This window comes from Mandrillus leucophaeus, unplaced genomic scaffold (genome assembly GCF_000951045.1).
Source record: "Mandrillus leucophaeus isolate KB7577 unplaced genomic scaffold, Mleu.le_1.0 Scaffold809, whole genome shotgun sequence".
Lineage (NCBI taxonomy): Eukaryota > Metazoa > Chordata > Mammalia > Primates > Cercopithecidae > Mandrillus > Mandrillus leucophaeus.
In genome coordinates, this window is record NW_012108797.1 from 1197679 (window position 1) to 1215746 (window position 18068).

Genomic DNA, 18068 nt, shown 5'->3' on the forward strand with positions numbered 1-18068 from the left:
AATACTTGGCGTTGGTGGAATGAAAAGCCAGCAGACGCTCACATATACTGTTGGTGCCAAGTGGATGTATCTGTTTTCTAAGGCTCATATAATAAGTTAATGACATTAATGATCTTTGATGCAAAAGTCCTATTTTTCCACCAACAAGGGAGTTTCAGCTGAGGGTTTAGAAAAGACTCATCAAGGTGACTACGATGTACGCCCTCTTAAGGGGCCCTGGCTGAGGTGGCAGATCAGAGCAACATGAGTTCCCTGCTTGGAGGAGGAAAGACAGCTACTATTTTGTAAGGCAGATGGTTTAGCTGGGCCCAGCTCCAATTTCTTCACATTAGTGTCTGGATTTAATCTCATGACAGCTGTGCTAGTGAAGTACCAGTATCCTGTCTTCCTCATGAATGTCAGTGACTATAAACACATGCTCCTAAACACTGAGCTGAATGGCAAGGAGGTTACTCACCAGGCCCACTGCCAGAGCCAGGGATAGAACCTGCCAGCCTGGGCACCTTGAGTTGCTGGTGATAGACCTTTAGCAAATGTATCCAGACATGTACTGTTAAGGAGGTTAATCTCTGTGCTCCTTGCTTACCCTCCCTGCAGTAGGGTTGGTGCCCCCGCTCCTTACCTCAGGGGAGGTTTGTGAGAGGGCTGAAAGCAGAAGCTTTCTGGAGCCAGTGTTTCTTCCATCCTTTATGAAAACTTAATTTGTTGAAAGGACTGGGCTGCTTGTACCTGGTAGGGAAGTGGGAGCCTCTCAGGACACAAAGATGGGAGAGGAAGGAAGATTTCTCCCAGACTGGGATGAGGTCTGAGGTCTACAAGTCTCTCCAGGAGTTGGGACCTGAGCATTGCTCTATATCAATGTTTGTGGTGAATTAGTGAATGGTCCTTCGAGGCTGGGCATCAATCCATGATTCAGATTTGATTTTCCTGTTTTGATCCAGGGGTAGATGACTCAGGATCTGGGGCATGAAGGCATCGGGCCAGCTAAGGAAATGGTCATCTCAGCCCTGAGCAGTGAGGACACATGAGTGGTTACAGCAGGAGACTCTTGAGGCCATATCAGGAGGATACATTCCCAGAAGTGGAACTGTTTTGTCAAAGAGCATGACCATTTAACATTTTTAATGCTTCCTATCTAGTTGCACTTTAAAATCTCTTTAATAGTATATATTCCATCCAACAACAATTTGAAAACATCTGTTTTTCCTGATCTGTGCAAACAATAGGTTTCACATATTTTTAATATTTTTTATTCTGAGATCCTGTTATTGGCACATTAGATTTTATTTTTCTCTATTGTATTTTTAAATAGTGTATTTCACAGGTGCATTAAAAATGCTTAGCTAATGGTTCCACATTATTCCTTAGAATATGTCTTGGAATAATTCTAGAGTTTGAAAAGAAAACCCAATCATCAAGTTTGTGTTTACATTGCATCCTGTTTGAATTGAAATGTTGGGGCCAGGAGAACCCTATACATAGCTTGGAGTGGACAAATTGGTACAACTTCTTTGTGGAGATACTGAGCAGCACCCACAATAGAATCATGTGAGGCTCTGTCAGCTGTTGCTCTCTCAGATGTGCATTGCAGAATCTTGGCACATAGCAAACCTGTTCACAGGAGCATGGGTAAATATCAAAATAGTCCCAAAGTCACCTGATTAGAAACATCTCAGAAACACTATTTTCAGGGGAAAACATTTCAATAATTGACATATAAATGTTACTTATATAGTTAGAGATAAAAATATGCAAAGCAATTTTGTGTTTTGTTTAGGGATGTATTCATGACTAAACAAGAAATTTTGGATAGTGGTTCCTTCTGGGGGCACTGAGGCAATCAGGGAACTCACACACGAGAGTCCACTCTATAATACTTTGTTTCATAACCTTGGTTGTGTACGTGTTTGCCTACTATCATATTTATAATACCTTTCGAAAAGTTTGAAATCTATCAAATTTGACATGAACAAAGTTCTAATATGTTTTATCTCCGATTAATAAGTAACCCATTGTCTATTTAAAAAATGTGGAAAGTGCATTCAAATACCAATATGAATATTGATAACATTTAATCCCACCATGTACTAACAAAAACTGTAATTATGTTTCCACCAATTATCATCTATACACATGTGTACATGTAAACAAAAATACTGTGTGTGCATTGAATATGGATTTAACTTAACTGGAATGTATTAATTTATTGTAGGTGTGTAACCATAGACTTAGTGTCTGAAAGCTACATCCATCTAGTAGCTCACAGGTCGCTAGGTCAGAAGTCTGGTCCAGCATGACCTTATTCTCTGCTTAAGGTCTCACAAAGCTAGAATCAAGGTTCCTGTGTAGGCTCCACTGAGGTCTCATGTGGATGATCTGGTAAAAATCTGCTTCCAAGATCATTCTTGTTGCTGGCAGAAGTCATTTCCTCATGGCCATTGGACTGCAGTCCCCATCTCCTTGATGATTGTCAGCTGGGGATATTCTTAGCTCCTGGGGGCTAGTCCACTTCCCTGACACGTGGCCTCCTTCTTCCATCCAGCAATGGCACATTGAAGGCTTCCTCTGCTTTGAATCTCTGACTTGCCCTGCTCTAAACAGCAGAAGAAAATTCTCTGATTTTACAGGGCTCAACTAATTAGGTCAGGCCTATGCTGATCATCTCCCTTTTGCCATATAACAGACATAATCATAGATCATGTGTCTGGTCTTATGACTCTAGTCTTCCGTCCAGTATTCTTGTCATGTTGCCCTGTGGTGTCCCTTCTACCTTAAAGTTATTGGGAAACTGCTCCTCCAGTGTCAAACTGAATGATAAATTAAAAGGATAGGAAGGCAGATGCAGTTATAGGAAATGGTATGATGATTTATTTTTCCTTTTCCCCAGCTCTCACATGTAACTCATCCCACAACTCAGAACTGGCCCAAAGCTCATAGGTTATGGGGATATATTTCAGCTCTTGCTGCTACCTTTCCACAAGCTCTCTATGGCAGTAATGCCCTTTGGTTTAGGTCAATGTCATCTACTCTCTGGGAAGAAGGGGGCAAATAGCCAGGCCTGTTATGTGTTGAAGTCCTACTATCTCCCATAGGCACTTGACAGGTTTTCTCATGTATCCCTAGGGACAGTACTGTGAAGAAGATAATGTGGTGCATCTTATTTCCCAGATGACCAAGCTCCTTCTCACAGGGACTAAGACCCTCTCCAGAGAAGTGATACAAATTGAATGTGATTCCATTCTTGCCCTCCCCACAATATCACCAGCAGCTTCCCATTTGGAAGATGATAGTTTTACATTTCCCTAGTATTGTCCCCTATCACTCAATAACCCCTCATGTTGAGGAAGATGATGGTGGAGATGAAATCTTGTTTCCTGGCCCATGAAACCTAGCTGTGAAATCACATGTACCAGCAGGTCCTTAGGGTCCCTCTTAGGCCCACTTCTTTCGTCTGAATGTTTGTGTCTCCCACACATTTATATGTTGAAACCTAATAACCTTTAGGAGGTAGTTAGGCCAGGAAGGCAGGGCCCTCATAAATGGGATTAGTGCCCTTATCAGAGGCCTGAGAGAACTTGTTTGCTACTTTCACCATGTGAGGATGCAGCAAGAAGGTGCCATTTATGATGCAGACAGAGTCTTTACCACACTACAAATATTCTGGCATCTTGATCTTGGACTTCCTAGCCTCCAGAACTTTGAGTAATAAATTTCTGTTGTTTACAAATTACCCACTTTCAGGTATTTTGTTATGGCAGTTCAAGTGCACTGAGGCACCCACTGACCTCATTCCACTGACATCAGACCTGGGCCTGTGACTAGATGTGGCCAATGAGCTATGAGGCAAAATGGAGTGTGCCCCTCCCAAGCAGAAGTGATAAGGGCCATCTAGGAGTCCCACCAGCACACTTTGACCCTCTGCCTCAGCAATGTCCCAGATTTCCTCTGAGGTAGTTTAATTCATTTAATCTTCCAGCAGCACTAGAATATGAGAACTTATATGATGGCAGAAATGCTTGGAAAGAGGCAAGTCAAATGATTTATACCCAAAATTGGCCTGCTAGAAGATCCCCTCAACTCACATGCCCCAACACCAAGTCTGTAGCCAGGAGAAGGTACGTGTTTTACCCACATCACACAGAAAGCAGTTTGTCAGGCTCTGGAAGCAACATCTTCTGCCTTTCACTCCATTGCTCTCTCCAGAAGACCCATCCTCATGCTCTGCTCTTCCCTGGGGATTTGTCTTTATGGAGCCACAGTAACAACCCAGATACCCAGTCAATGGCCACTGCTGACATTCACTCTCCAAGGGGGGCCCAAAGAGGTCAGGAAAGGTACATTGATTCTACAGAAATGGGGTGACATTTCCCCATCCCACCTACAATGCACGATGCCACAACACAGAAGAGGCACCAACTCTTATACATAATGTGGGTCTGTGTGAGTTTATTTTTCTTTCTGTTGCCTTGTTTTCAGAAGCTCTTTAGAACACAATTATGCTGCTTAGCACTATGTAGTTTAGTCATCACTCACTATGTAGTTAAAGTCATCTCAGAAGCAGAAGTTAGAAAGGCGGATGGAAAGAAAACCAACACTTCAAGGGCCTACGATGGGCCAGACACTGTGTTAGGCACTTCACACACTGTTTCTCTAAGTCCTTACAACTGTCCTGTAAGTTAGGTATCAATATTCCCTGCTTAAACTTATTCCTCCCCAGAGGCAGGCTCTCCTAAGGCTAATGGAGGTTAAATATATTTTACAAGAACACACGCCCAATAAGAGACAGCATGGTTATTCGAATCCAGGGTAGTCAGACCCCAACCTTGGGTTCCACCATGAACCTCTGCAGATAGGTGTGGGTAGTAACATTTGCCCTGTTCTACAGCAGGTTTTCTCAACTTCAGCACTATTGACATTTTGGGCTGGAGAGCTCTTTGCTGTGGGGGCTGTCCTAGGCATTGGGGGATGTTCAGCAGCCTCCTTGGCCACTAATCATAAGATTCCAGTAGCACCCCCAGGTGTGACTACCAAAAATGTCTCCAGACAATTGCATGTCCCTGGAGCTAGGAAGCATAATTGCTCCTGTATGGGAATCACTGCTTTAGATAAAATTTCTCATAAGTATTTGAATACATGGGTCTGGACCCTAGAAGAAATTTTTGTAATAAAGATATGGTTTGAGGGCTTCTGGAGCCTGGCATATAATAGATATTCCATACATATTTGTTAAATCAATGCATATGGCATACAGAATTGAGAGTCTCCAGTCTTTTTTCATCCTTACATGAGTTTCTCAAACTGAAGTACAGTCATTCTTATAAACTGTATCAAAATCTGCAGTTTCAACCAAAATTTAGAGCTTAGCTTTTGTTCCCCTTTATTAAAGGCATGTTTTAAGTGGTAAAACATGTAGAAATTGTTTATATGAGCAGCAAGTAAAGCCAGACCCAAAAGCAGCTTCAACATTAAGACAGATGAACAAAAAACATGAAGGTCCATCCTAGCCTACATTTCTATGCTGGACACTATGCTCAGTACTTTAATGACATTAATGTATTTGAGCTTCATAACAGCTCTTTAAGGTATTATCCCCATTTATGGATCAGGACCTCGAGGTACAGAAAGGTTAAGACACTTATCCAGGACCACATGGCTAGTAGGGGGCAGAGGCAGTACCCTAGCCCAGACTGTATGGTGTCAAAGCACATTGGTATTAACCACAATGGTGTCCTACCACACAGCAACATATATCTGTAGAGCCTCAGCCAGGGCCAAACACTCTGGGAATTTTTGTTTAACTAATTGAACTGAATGTAGTGACTCAGTCTAAGAATTCTGGTAAGATTGCAGCATGACTGTTAAATACATCAGAATTTCTTTTAGAATCAGACAGAGAAATAAGCACATATTACATTATATATGACCTTCAGCATCATTTTTTGTATTGTAGAATGTTTAGGATGGTATAATTGGGATAGGGATGAAAGACCACCCATTTATATGTAACTGGTGTGTGTACATTCCTGCTTCCTTTTTTTTTTTTTCCCCGTGTCAGCAGCAGACAAGCAAGAGAACTTGATGTTGGTTATATCCTTCAAGGTACAGAGAGACAAGATCCCACAAAAGAATAAAGCAAAATAACGATGCTGACAAACAGAATACTGTAATGGGAGGCATGAAATCTGGGTCCCTGGGCTATATCAACAACATTCTTACTTTATAACACTGAGTAAGTCACTCTACCCATCCTTACTTCCATTAGAAACAGGAATAATACCACCTAGCCCTGATGGCCATTCAGAAGAAGCATAATGAAGAGACTCTTTCTCTGTTTTATACTAAAACAAATTATAAGGCAAGAACAATTAAAACCAATACAATATATAATTTAATGAAATAAAATAGAAAGCCCACTGAGAGTGACCAAAGCATTTATAAATGTTTATTATGATAAAAGTGGCATTTTCAAATCACTGGGTAAAAATAATTTTTATTATTATTTTTAATATATATTCAAAAGAAAATGGAGTTGTATTTTCATCCTCACAGCATAATATATAGGACATGTCAAATGATAAAAGTATTAAAATTGTATATTAAGATTCCAATATTTAATAGCAAACAGCCCTCTATTGATCCTATACCTACAAGAACATTTGAGAAGCTCACATATGCAGTTTGAATTGGTTCATTTGAATTGTGAGGTTTGCCTGATCAGTGTAGAGGTCCTTTATAGTGTAGAGGAGTGCAATTACACTCATATCGCATTATCATATTTTGTAGATCAGTCCTAAAGAAAGGACCTGCTCAAATTCACTGCATTGTTTCTATCATAATTTGAAATATCTCAAAGACCACAGCTTCCATTCAAGAGATTTTTGTATGAATAAACCTACTGGTGGCAAAGGTAGTTGGCTGTTCAAGGAACTAATGTTTTCTTCTCAACTTCCACTTTAAAGATAGGGAATTGTTTCTATCGATACCTAGTGCCTCATAACTCATTCATTCATTCCTTCATTCATGTAATAAACAAACCTTTCATAGAGGCTAAGTGCTCAGTTTTTCACATTGTATGATGGTTGTGAAGTTTTATGACTATTAATCAATTGTGTCTTTTGATGCTGCAACCATATTGTGTTAAAGGGCGCACAGAATGTCCATTACAAGGAAGAAAAGAAGAAATGTCTTCCTTAGCTACTTTTCATTCCAACCATGCTACTTCACAGAATAATCCTGTTTAGGGAGGTCCTACTGAATATAAAGTGACAGACCATTCAGCAACTGATTGCTTCTGTTACTAGTTTAAGATAAAAACATAATTATTTTCTTTGCTTTTCAAAAGACTTATTTGATGCAGTCATTTTTAAAAGAAAGTATGGTGTTTGGATGTAAACTGACTCTTTGCATTGCCAATAATATATGTAATGGCCATCCGAGATCTGCGACCTCCCTTGACCTCTGCAGAACAAAACATTTCTCATCCCCTTATACACTTTCTTTTTCTTTTGTTTTGAGACAGAGTTTTGCTCTTGTCGCCCAGGCTGGAGTGCAGTAGCACCATCTTGACTCACTGCAATCTCCACCTCCTGGGTTCAAGCTGTTCTCCTGCCTCAGCCTCCTGAGTAACTGGCATTACAGGCGCCTGCCACCATGCCCAGCTAATTTTTGATTATTAACTTATACACTTTCAAAGTTTGTGTCTGTCAGATTTCTCGGGTTCTGATTATGAAACACACATTTTCCTGTTAGCCTCCCAACACCTTGGGAGATTATTTCCCTTAATCAACTTGATGAGAAAAGGTTCTGGATTGCTCAAATATCTCATTTACTTGGGCGATTACTGTGAATTTTAGCTCATATTTACATCTTCTCATTTACGATATTTTATAATTCCTAGACTAATATGAGTTCATGAAATTCGACTTTATATATTGTCCCAATAATTCACCCATAGAGAAGTTCCATTTATCTCATTTTATTTTATTTTGAAAGTCTCACTCTGTTGCCTAGGCTGGAGTGCAGTGGCACGATCTCGGCTCACTGGAACCTCCACCTCCTGGGTTCAAATGATTCTTGTGCCTCAGCCACCTGAGTAGTTGAGATGACAGGCATGCGCTACCACACCTACCTAATTTTTCTATTTGTAGTAGAAAGGGGTTTTGCTATGTCACCAGGCTGGTCTCAAACTCCTGGCCTCAAGTGATCCACCTCAGCCCCCCAAAGTGCTGGGATTACAGGTGTGAGCCACTACACCCGGCCTGAGAAGTTCCATTTAATTGATATTTCCTTTATGGGTATACGCTCGATTGTTTGTGTAACAAATGCTTCCTTATCAGATCTTCTCCTTAAGGTTGTATGTTTTATTACATAAGTATTTGTTTACCAAAGAAAAATTAGAGACATAAGATAAACAAAAAGATAATAAAACACTCTAGTTCCTCCACTAGCCATAAATGTATTAGATATTTTATATGTCATTCCAGTTTTTCTCTTTGCATGCATTTTCAAAACAAAGATCATATTTTAGTATATATAGATCTCTTTGATTACTTTAATGCAGAATATCCCATACTATGGAACTACTGTAAGCTATTTAATCTCCTATTTGTGGATATACTGAATATTTCTAGTTTCAAAAATACAAATATTGGTACAATTAACGTATCTATACAATATTTGTGCCCACTTTTATGTATTTTTTCTGTAGGATAAATATCTATTAATTTATTTCTCATTCCAAAATATGAACATTTTAACAGATATTGGCAAATGACCATTAGAAGAGGTTACACCAAATTATTCTCCTTTACCTCTAGCAGTTTATGAGATTGCCTGATTCTCTACAACAGCAGTTTTCAAATTTGACTGCTCATTAGTATTACCTAGGGAATGTTTTAAAAATTATCAAGGCCCAAGTTCCTCTCCAGACCAATTAAATAAGCATCTTTGGGAGCGGATCCTGGGCATTACTATTTTCTAAAAGCTCTCCAGGTGATTCTAATGCAACCAGGGTTAAGAATCACTGTTCTACACCTTCATCACTGATGAAAAATGTTCTATTCAGACTTAGAAATTCAAATTCTAGAAATGTTTCCTAGGGGAACCTTTGCACAAATGGACGTGTGTACAGTGGAGGCCTATGCTTTTGGCAGACAGAAAATACTGCCGAGGAAGTTGAGAACTCTGGCATCAAAACCAAAAAATGATACATTTGGGACTTGTATTCAAAACTACTATTTACTCTTGCCTGCCTGCCATGTGTGTGACACACTTGTTCAAAAATAGAATTTATATAAGTTTACAAACTTTAGTTGAAGGTATTAGCTAGGGCTTTTAATAAATTATGTGATACCTGAACATGGGAATCTTTTGAGTAACATGAATAGATTTCCATCAACTAAAAAAATCAGTAGATAGTAATTCTGTCAGTGTTAGGAATATGCAGAAGGGCAACTCAACCATTAGATGCAGATTCTTTTTAAAGACGGATGGATGAATGGATATTTATAGAAGTGGTCACAGCAATTTTTTAACAGGGGGAACTTTTTCCCAAATACACTCTTACACATAATCCCAAAGCTAAGTTGCTTTGATTGAGAGTAGTGGGAAGCACATAGATCCAACCCACTCAGCCTCCCCTGAGCCTCTGTAGTGCCTTTTGAAGCATTTCTGGGAATCCTAAGACTCCAGGAAAGGCAGATTGAAAACCATGGACCTGGAGTAGAGCATTCCAATCACATGCTAGAAATAGGTTACAGGTGTGCTGAAGATACTGCTTCCTCAGTGCTCACAGTAGTTGCAGGTGGGAATGGGGCAGCTGGAGTCCTTGAGGCTGATGCCTTTAAGGGGGAACAGATGTGTCTGTTTATCCCATATAAATACTCTTTTTCTGTGTGTGTTAGGACAAGATGAAGATGGAAAAGCACTGATCTTGAGTACAAAAATATTCAATATATAGCCACGCTATAAAGTGATGATCCTGGTGTCCTTGTATAACTCACAAACTGGTTCTGAAGGCGGTTATAGTGATGGATATGGTAATTATCCTGATTTGATCCTTATACAATGTACACATGCATTGAAACATCATACTGTACCCATAAATATACACAATTATAATGTATTAATCATAAATATAAAATTAATAGAAACTGGTTCTGAAGGCAATTTCAATGTTTTGAACAATTGCAGCATAAGTGTATGGCTTTCCAAAAGGCCATTATAAAAGTATTCATGTAGGCCGGGCACAGTGGCTCACGTCTGTAATCCCAGCATTTTGGGAGGCTACAGTGGGTGGATCACTTAAGCTCAGGAGTTTGAGACTAGCCTGACCAACATGGCAAAACCTCGTTATCTACTAAAAATACAAAAATTAGCCGGGCATGGTGGTGGGCATCTGTAATCCCAACTACTTGGAAGGCCGAGGCAGGAGAATCACTTGAACCTGGAGGCGGAGGTTGCAGTGAGCCGGAATCACACTCCAGCCTGGGCCACTCCAGCCTGGGCCACAGAGCAAGATTCCATCTCAAAAAAAAAAAAAGTATTTGATGTTTGTTAAGGAGTGCAATTTAACTCATATCACATTATCATATTTTGTAGAATCAAGATGGTTCTGATAAAAGATTAATTCTTGGTATCCTTAAACCACAATAGCACAGCTACACATAAAAGCTACATAATAAAGCATGGGCCTAGTGAAGCACACTTTCTCCAGTTCAATTTCCCATTAAAATGACATTTTGTTGTCAACAAGGAGAGGGAATAGCACTCTTTCCTAATTCAAAGCAGAGCACCTGGAAACACATTACTGCTTTCTGCATTACTCTTCTTTCCTGTTCATTGCTAACATACTAGGCATTTTGTTTGTTCCTAACATTTTAGAGCTTTCCACAAAGGACCTAACTGGGCCTTGGGGAGTAGCCAGTCTCTCCCTCCTGCATGGAATATTAACATCTTCTGGAGAAGAAAAATATTTCTATCCAGTCTTTTATATTTTGCTTTATTTTGGGTATCACAACTTGAGAACAGCCTAGTTTTGTTTGCTAAATGAGTTGTTCAACATACAAAACAAATAGCTCTTCCAGTTTGCAAGTTTCTGGAGTTCTCCTCTCCTTCAGGGAAACCCTAGCAACTACCATTGAGAGGGACATGGCACCTTTAGGAGAGAGGTGGCCAGAGCTCCTTTCAGAAGAGCTGCTGACACAAGACAGCACATTGTCGAGCTGAAAGCAGGTGTCCAGAGATAAGCTAAAATCTTAAAGCAAAATTTGCATTGTGATCTTGAAGACTTTTATCAACTCACAATTAATTATGACACTTCTCTGAAGCTGATTTTATAAAATGACCAACTCTTTAAACTGAAGAAATAGAAACACAATTATGTTATCTTCATAAAACTAACTGGAAAGCATTTGTGCTTGTCTCATTAATAAGCCCCATTTTGTTCTGAGCTGTAGTTGTGTGTACATATCACTTGCTAGTCTAGTCACTATGGCTGTTGCCTGAGTGTTGGTCCATAACAGAGTTCAGGGTCTGAACTCTGTAACAGAATGTCAGCACAGCTAAACTTTTCATTCTTGTTTTAAATCTAGTTCCCAAGGTAGAAAGTGATACAACTTTTCTAGCTGTCAGTTGGTGATAATTGCAAGGGCCTCCAGATCCCGTGGGAAGGACAGCACTGAGAAGGCATAAAGAAAATAGGCAAAGTGACACCGACGTATATATACTCCACTCTCCTCCACCCACTAAGTAATGGGGTCCATCTTCACATACCTACAATTAACCCAATGGAATATAAATGTGCAATTCAATTGTCACATCCATAATATGTAGTATTACGTAATCTTTAAAATGTTGTTATAAAAATAACAATGAGATGATTTTGTCTATGAGAGTAGCAAAACTTAAAAACAGTGATACCAAGTGTTGGCAAGTATATGAAGAAACAGACATTCATGCTCCATGAGATGAGGCTGGCGAGATTCATTTTGAAGGTCAATTAGGCAATATACATAAATATTTGTAAATATTCATGACAAGAAGAAAAGCAGCCTGACATCTAAGAGTAGCCTGGTCTGCTACTCTATGAATGTCATGTATCAAGACAAAAGCAAGACTACTCTAATCATGTACTAACACAGAAAATCACTGTCCCAATTATAAAAATGATGAAATACCACCCCCCCCACCCCGCCCCATTCTGGTTCATATTAGTGACTGCTGCTTCTTTACCAATCACAAATTTGGTCTTCCTCACCTATAGAGTAAGATTTATTTAAATACAAAATCATAGAATTACTCATGCTTCCCAAATCCTGTAAGTGTTCATCACCAGGCAATGGATTAAATAACATGTGATACAACCATATAAAAGAATATATGCAGCTGCTAAAAAGGCATGTTGCATGAAAACTACACAATGTTGCTTAGAGAAATAAAGGAGACTTAAATAAGTAGAGAGAGATTTTATTCATGGGTCAGATGATTCAATATTGTTAGATGTCATTCCAAAGAAATGAAAGCCTATGTCCATAAAAACACTTGTACACAAATGCTCATAGCTGCTTTACTTATACTGGCCAAACTCTGAACAGCCCAAATGTCCATCAACAGGTGAAAGGATAAATAAACTGTGGTAAAGCTATATGGTGGAATACTACTTGGCAATAAAAAGCAATGAAATAGTGAGACACATGATATGGATGAATCTCAAATAATTACACTAAGTGAAATAAGCCAGATCCTCTTCCGACCAAAGAGTGCATGCTGTATGAATCCATTTATACACAATTACAGAAAATGAAAACAATTCTATTTTGTCAGAAAGTGACCCATAGTTGCCTGGGTTAGGGGCACAGGGAGAGAGAGGAGGGAGGGATTACAAAGGGGCATTAAGAAGTTTTGGGGGAGGCTGGGCATAGTGGCTCACGCCTGTAATCCTGACACTCAGGGAGACCAAGGTGGGTGGATCACTTGAGACCAGGAGTTCAAGACCAGCCTGGCCAACAGAGCGAAACCCTGCCTCTACTAAAAACACACACACACACATACACAAAATTAGCTGGATGTGGTGGCATGCACCTGTAGTCCCAGCTGCTCAGGAGGCTAAGGTACGAGAATCACCTGAACCTGGGAGGCAGAGGTTGGTGGGCCGAGATTGCACCACTGTACTCCAGCCTCGGTGACAGAGCAAGACTCTGTCTCAAAAAAAAAAAGTAGCTTTGGTGGGTGATGAATATGTTTACAATTTTGATTGTGGTTATGGTTTTATGTGTATATACATTCCAAGATTGATCACACTGTATATACTTTCAACATGCAGCTTAATGTATGGTAATTATATTTCCGTCAAGTTATTAGATTAAAAAGCATGTGACAGATCTATATAACACTAAATTGAAAAGACAACTGTTAAGAGGAAAAGGCAAGTCTCAACACTGTATTCCTAGTTTTGCAAAAGAATGTGTATATTGTATGAGAATATGCAATAAAGGATTACAACACTATATACCAACCGTTAACAGAGAAAAATATTAAGTGATTCAAAAATATGTTGTAGAGGCATATTTATTGACATGCAAAGATGTTTACAGTATACAACTGGGAGGGAAGTAAGTTACAAACATTTACAGTACGATCTTGTTTTAGTTTCTTAACTGGCAGAAAATCTCAAAACATATAACTCCATATTTTCACACATAGAAACTTTCACATCAGCTAAGACCAGGGATTATAACTCCCACCATGAGTCTTAGAGAACTCAGCCATAGCCTAAATGTCCTGGGAATGCTTTCTGGTCCATACCAACTTCCAAGAATCACTATCTCGTAGGTTGACACAGCAACCTCTTCTAGCTTTCCTGTTTTGTGTTGTTGAGGCTGCAATTCTGGGTCTAAATTTCTCTAATTAAGTTTATCTTGTAGTGTTAGCTGGTACAAATGCAGAAATGCCCAGGCTTGCCTCCTAGTAAAAGATAAAGCCCCTTGGCCTTTCATATGACACACAGGAGAATAAATCATAAATGGTAAAAAAGAAAAAAAATTAAGGTATGATTTCGTAAGGAGGAAAAAAGCAATTACCTTTTAAATTCAGGGTAGAAAATGATTTCGGCTCTTTGGGAAAGAAAAAATACAAATGGATAGAAAAAGATACAAAGGATACCTAACAAGTTTCCCTTGCTGATGACTCCAAATCTACATCTTACTCAGTGAACAAAGTTTTGGGCTCCTACTATTTTCGACACTGCCAGATAAAAATCCATCTATTCACCTCAGAATTTTCTCCTGACCTCCAGCCAGATGTAGCCAAATGTCTAATAGACACATGAATTTGAAGGAAGTTAAGAATTGTAACACCTGGCATGGACATGATCTATTGCAAAATTAAACCATTAAAAGCAGTCTCTGAGCTTTGAAGGCCCCCCACCTCAAAATGCCCTTCAGGGGGACTATAAAGCAGTGTGGTGAGATAGGTTCTGGTGTCAGACAAAACAGCTACGCCACCTGCCTGCTGTGGGAATCTAGGAAAAGGTATTTAATCTCTCTAATTCTCATTGGAGGGTACCCAGAATAATGAGTTCTAATAAAAATACAAGTAACTAGCTCACAAGTTCACTATGAGAAGAGGAAAAAAACTTGTAAAATATGGTGCCAACACAGTGTTTGACATAGAATAGGCACTCACAAAATGTTTCCTGCCTTCTCTTTTGTGAGATAACTTTTATGTAAATGAAACAGCCTAACAATTTAAGAGTTATGAATGTAGTTGCAAAATCAAAATTGAACAAATAATACATTTTGTCTGAGATTCTGAGCCATTTCTGTGTTGTGGAATGAGTATCTGATACAGCTGGAAGAGGAGAAAAATAGTAGTTTATCTTACATTAAATATCCTATAGCAACCCCTGCCTCCTTTATGTAGAGTGCGCACATTCGGCCATGAGTGTGCACGTGCACACACAGAGACACACACACTCACACACACTCTCTCTCTCCGTACTGTTATCTTTGTGTATGTGTATGCCTTACTTCTGTAACTAGATTACAAACTCAAGGATATTTTCTTTTTTGACATTTTAAGCCACAGGTGTGTATAAGCAGATACTAATGAAAAAGTTAGCTTACTTAAAATGAACTGGTTCGCTATCTTAAGTAAAATGTTAAAAATATGCCAATCTAGGCAAGATAAAAATCAAACATTTTCAGCCCAAGGTATAATATTCATTTGATACCCCCAAAATAGTCTAGCTCAAACCTAGAGCCTGTCATAGGTGACTTTGTGTTAAAGATGCAGTGTATAATGTGTACACTGTAATGTACAGCCTGCTAGAGTTTAGAGATGGCTCAAAACATTCTATCTCTGGCTCATTTTACATTGTTTCAATAATCCCTTTAACTTCCCTGAAAATGGCCATGAGTGTATTATAACTCAAGTGATCAACAACTACAATTGAGCCTTTTCTGATATGCTCCTTTATGTTAATAAATATGGCCACACCACTAACAAGATTGGCTTTTGCCTCTTTCTGGTTAAAGATGAGTTTTAATGCTGCCAATGCCTTCATATTGATCATGTCTCTGGCTGCAGTTGGATTTTCAGACATATTTAAAAGCAGTTTCAAAACAAGATTTCTGGTTTTGCAATTTCCTGAGGACAGCAAATGGAAAAGCTCTGAAAAGTAATTGGCAACAATGTAGTGATGGACAAAATCAGTAGTCAGTTGTCCTAGTATCTTTAATCCAGATTGCTGTCCGGGTGAGTTCAAAGGAAATGACACGGTTTCTTTACACATATGCTTAACATGTAATTCAATTTTGCGTTGTCTTTCATCCCCAGAAGGAGGATTCAGAGTAATTACAGTCTTTTTTCTCATTTCAGGGGAAGGAAAACTGAGCAAGCTTTCAATAAGTGTCACTACACCCACTTCATTAATAAACTCTTGGGCAAACGGGTGAACATTATGGACACCCATTGCAATCCGTGCTATTTTATGAATAAGAGGATCAGTAGTTGACTTAAGTAAGCTAACAAGTTTTTCAAATTCCTCAGAATCCATATAGCATTCCATTTTGCAAGGACAAGCAAATGGCTTAATCCCATTTACCTCCCTGATCCTGATTTGACGTCTAATCTCATCTATGGTCTGGATGCAGGGGTCAGAATCAAAACGACACTCAGGGATAGGCTGTGAGCATGAGCGAGTGTTCCTAGAAGGGCGGCAAGCTGTTGCCCCAGGCAAAGAACAGGCATTTTCTTCAGCTGAAGCCAGAACAATATATGAAGGAGGGCTTGCCTCAGATGGTGCCTGGGATCTAAATCCTAACACTGCTGGAGTTACAGCAGGGGCGTTGGGCCAGATAGTTACCTCAGACCAGTCCTTGGGCCTATTTTTTTCATTAATTTCATACAGGGGCTGAGGCTTAACTATCCTGCTCACGGGTTTAGGATTAGGGTCAAAACTGGTATCATCTCCTTCCCAAAACCAGTTCCCAATAACATTCTCTTCCTCCTCCTCCTCAGCCCCTGACTTGGGTTTGCAATCGGCCCCAGCCGCAGGCTCCAACTCCTCAGCACAGACCTGGGCACCAATTTCAGGTTTATCATTCTTAGTGCTGGAACTATTACCCGCCTCTTCTCCATTCCAGAACCAGGAATTGATAGTGGCCTCTTCCCCAGCCCAGAACCAGGCATCAATACCAGCCTCATTTTTACATGTGGAGCTGGTGGACTCATTCCCAGCCTTGGAACTGAAATCTCCCATGGCTCTGCCCAGAGTCTTAGGCTCTGACAGAGCTCCTTCCTTCACCTCAGCAACAACCTTGTTCTTAGACACTGCCTTCATCTCTGCTACTGCATCTGTCTTAGACCCTGTCTTGGCTTTGGCTTTGGCCCTGGTCTTGGCTACAGGCCTAACAACACCAGGAGCCTCCCTCTCTGCTCCAGCTTTAGCTTGTGTAACAGGCTTTTTTTCAGTTTTGGCCTGGGCTCTTGTCTTATTCTTAGTCCCAGTCATGGTTGAAGCCCAGTTATATGGCCCTGTCCAGTCTTGGCCTTGGTTCTCAATGTGTCCTAGGTCGAAGTCTTAACACTCTTTCACTGGGTAATGGAAAAACTTGGTAGCAAGAGTTAGAGTCAACTGTCAGTTCTGCAGTCACAAAGTTCTCTTTCCAAACATACAGCCTCTGTCAATGATACAGAGGGCAGAGGCACGCTCGGGATGGGGGAGAATGATTGTTCCCAAGTGCAGACCTGCTGAAGGCGATGGTCTTCCAACAATCCAAAGCCACCACAGCCACCAGTGGAGATGGACCTGAGGTTGAAGAAAGAAACTGGCTTTGAGTCTTGTCCAACTGTGCTTCTCTATGCAAACAGCCACACAGAAGGACATAGAGTAGAAATGAATTGTGTAGAAGTGAATTAATAAAAAACTCTGCTACTTCATTTTATACTTTGCACACTGCCACTAATGCTCAACAATGTCCTGCCCAAGCACTGTCATTCTTTTACTCTGCATCAAACAGGAACAAAGATGGCAGGTAAGCTTGCTGAGAGTGAGAAAGGCTAAAGGAGTGCCCAGTCTCTTTGGACCCATGCTAGTAGGTCCACCACTAAAATACATACCACTAGACCTCACAGATGTATTCAGGCAGCACTCACACCAACCTGCACTGATCTAGTGCAATTTTTCCTCCTTCCCTGTTTCCAGTGTTGATATGCCCTATAGTTAACTCATGGGCAGGCCTATGGACAAAAATACAGGTGGGATTGGAATTCTGAGTATTTGGTTGACAGACCTACACTCTAATCTCTAAACCCAATTTCTGCCTTCCCAAATCTAGGGCTTTGGTTATATAACACGTCTGGCCTCCTAGTACTCCTCGTGGCTTCTTTTCCCATTTCCTGCCCCAGTATCTACCTCATCAGCATAATCCTGGCTCACCCCACCCCATCACTTGTACACAAATGTGAGGTCAGAAGTGACCAGAAAGCTGGAAGACAGTGGCTCCAAGATATGATCTGGTCTAACCCACTTGGCAACAGCCTCTCCATAACCCCAATCAACAGGGGTG

General features: G+C 40.1%; 1 protein-coding gene across 14 annotated transcripts in view; it reads right to left on the bottom strand.

Annotated features, from left to right (window-relative positions):
• Positions 1-12449: 12449 nt before the first annotated feature.
• The window catches only part of BHLHB9 (basic helix-loop-helix domain containing, class B, 9), a 97608-nt gene continuing 91989 nt past the window's right edge, over positions 12450-18068 (bottom strand). For all 14 annotated transcript variants that reach the window (XM_011967732.1, XM_011967727.1, XM_011967734.1 and 11 more), the window contains one exon: positions 12450-17308. In XM_011967732.1, the coding sequence (XP_011823122.1) occupies positions 15368-17011 (1644 nt within the window). In that variant the 5' untranslated portion in view covers positions 17012-17308 and the 3' untranslated portion in view covers positions 12450-15367. The remainder of the gene's footprint in view (positions 17309-18068) is intronic.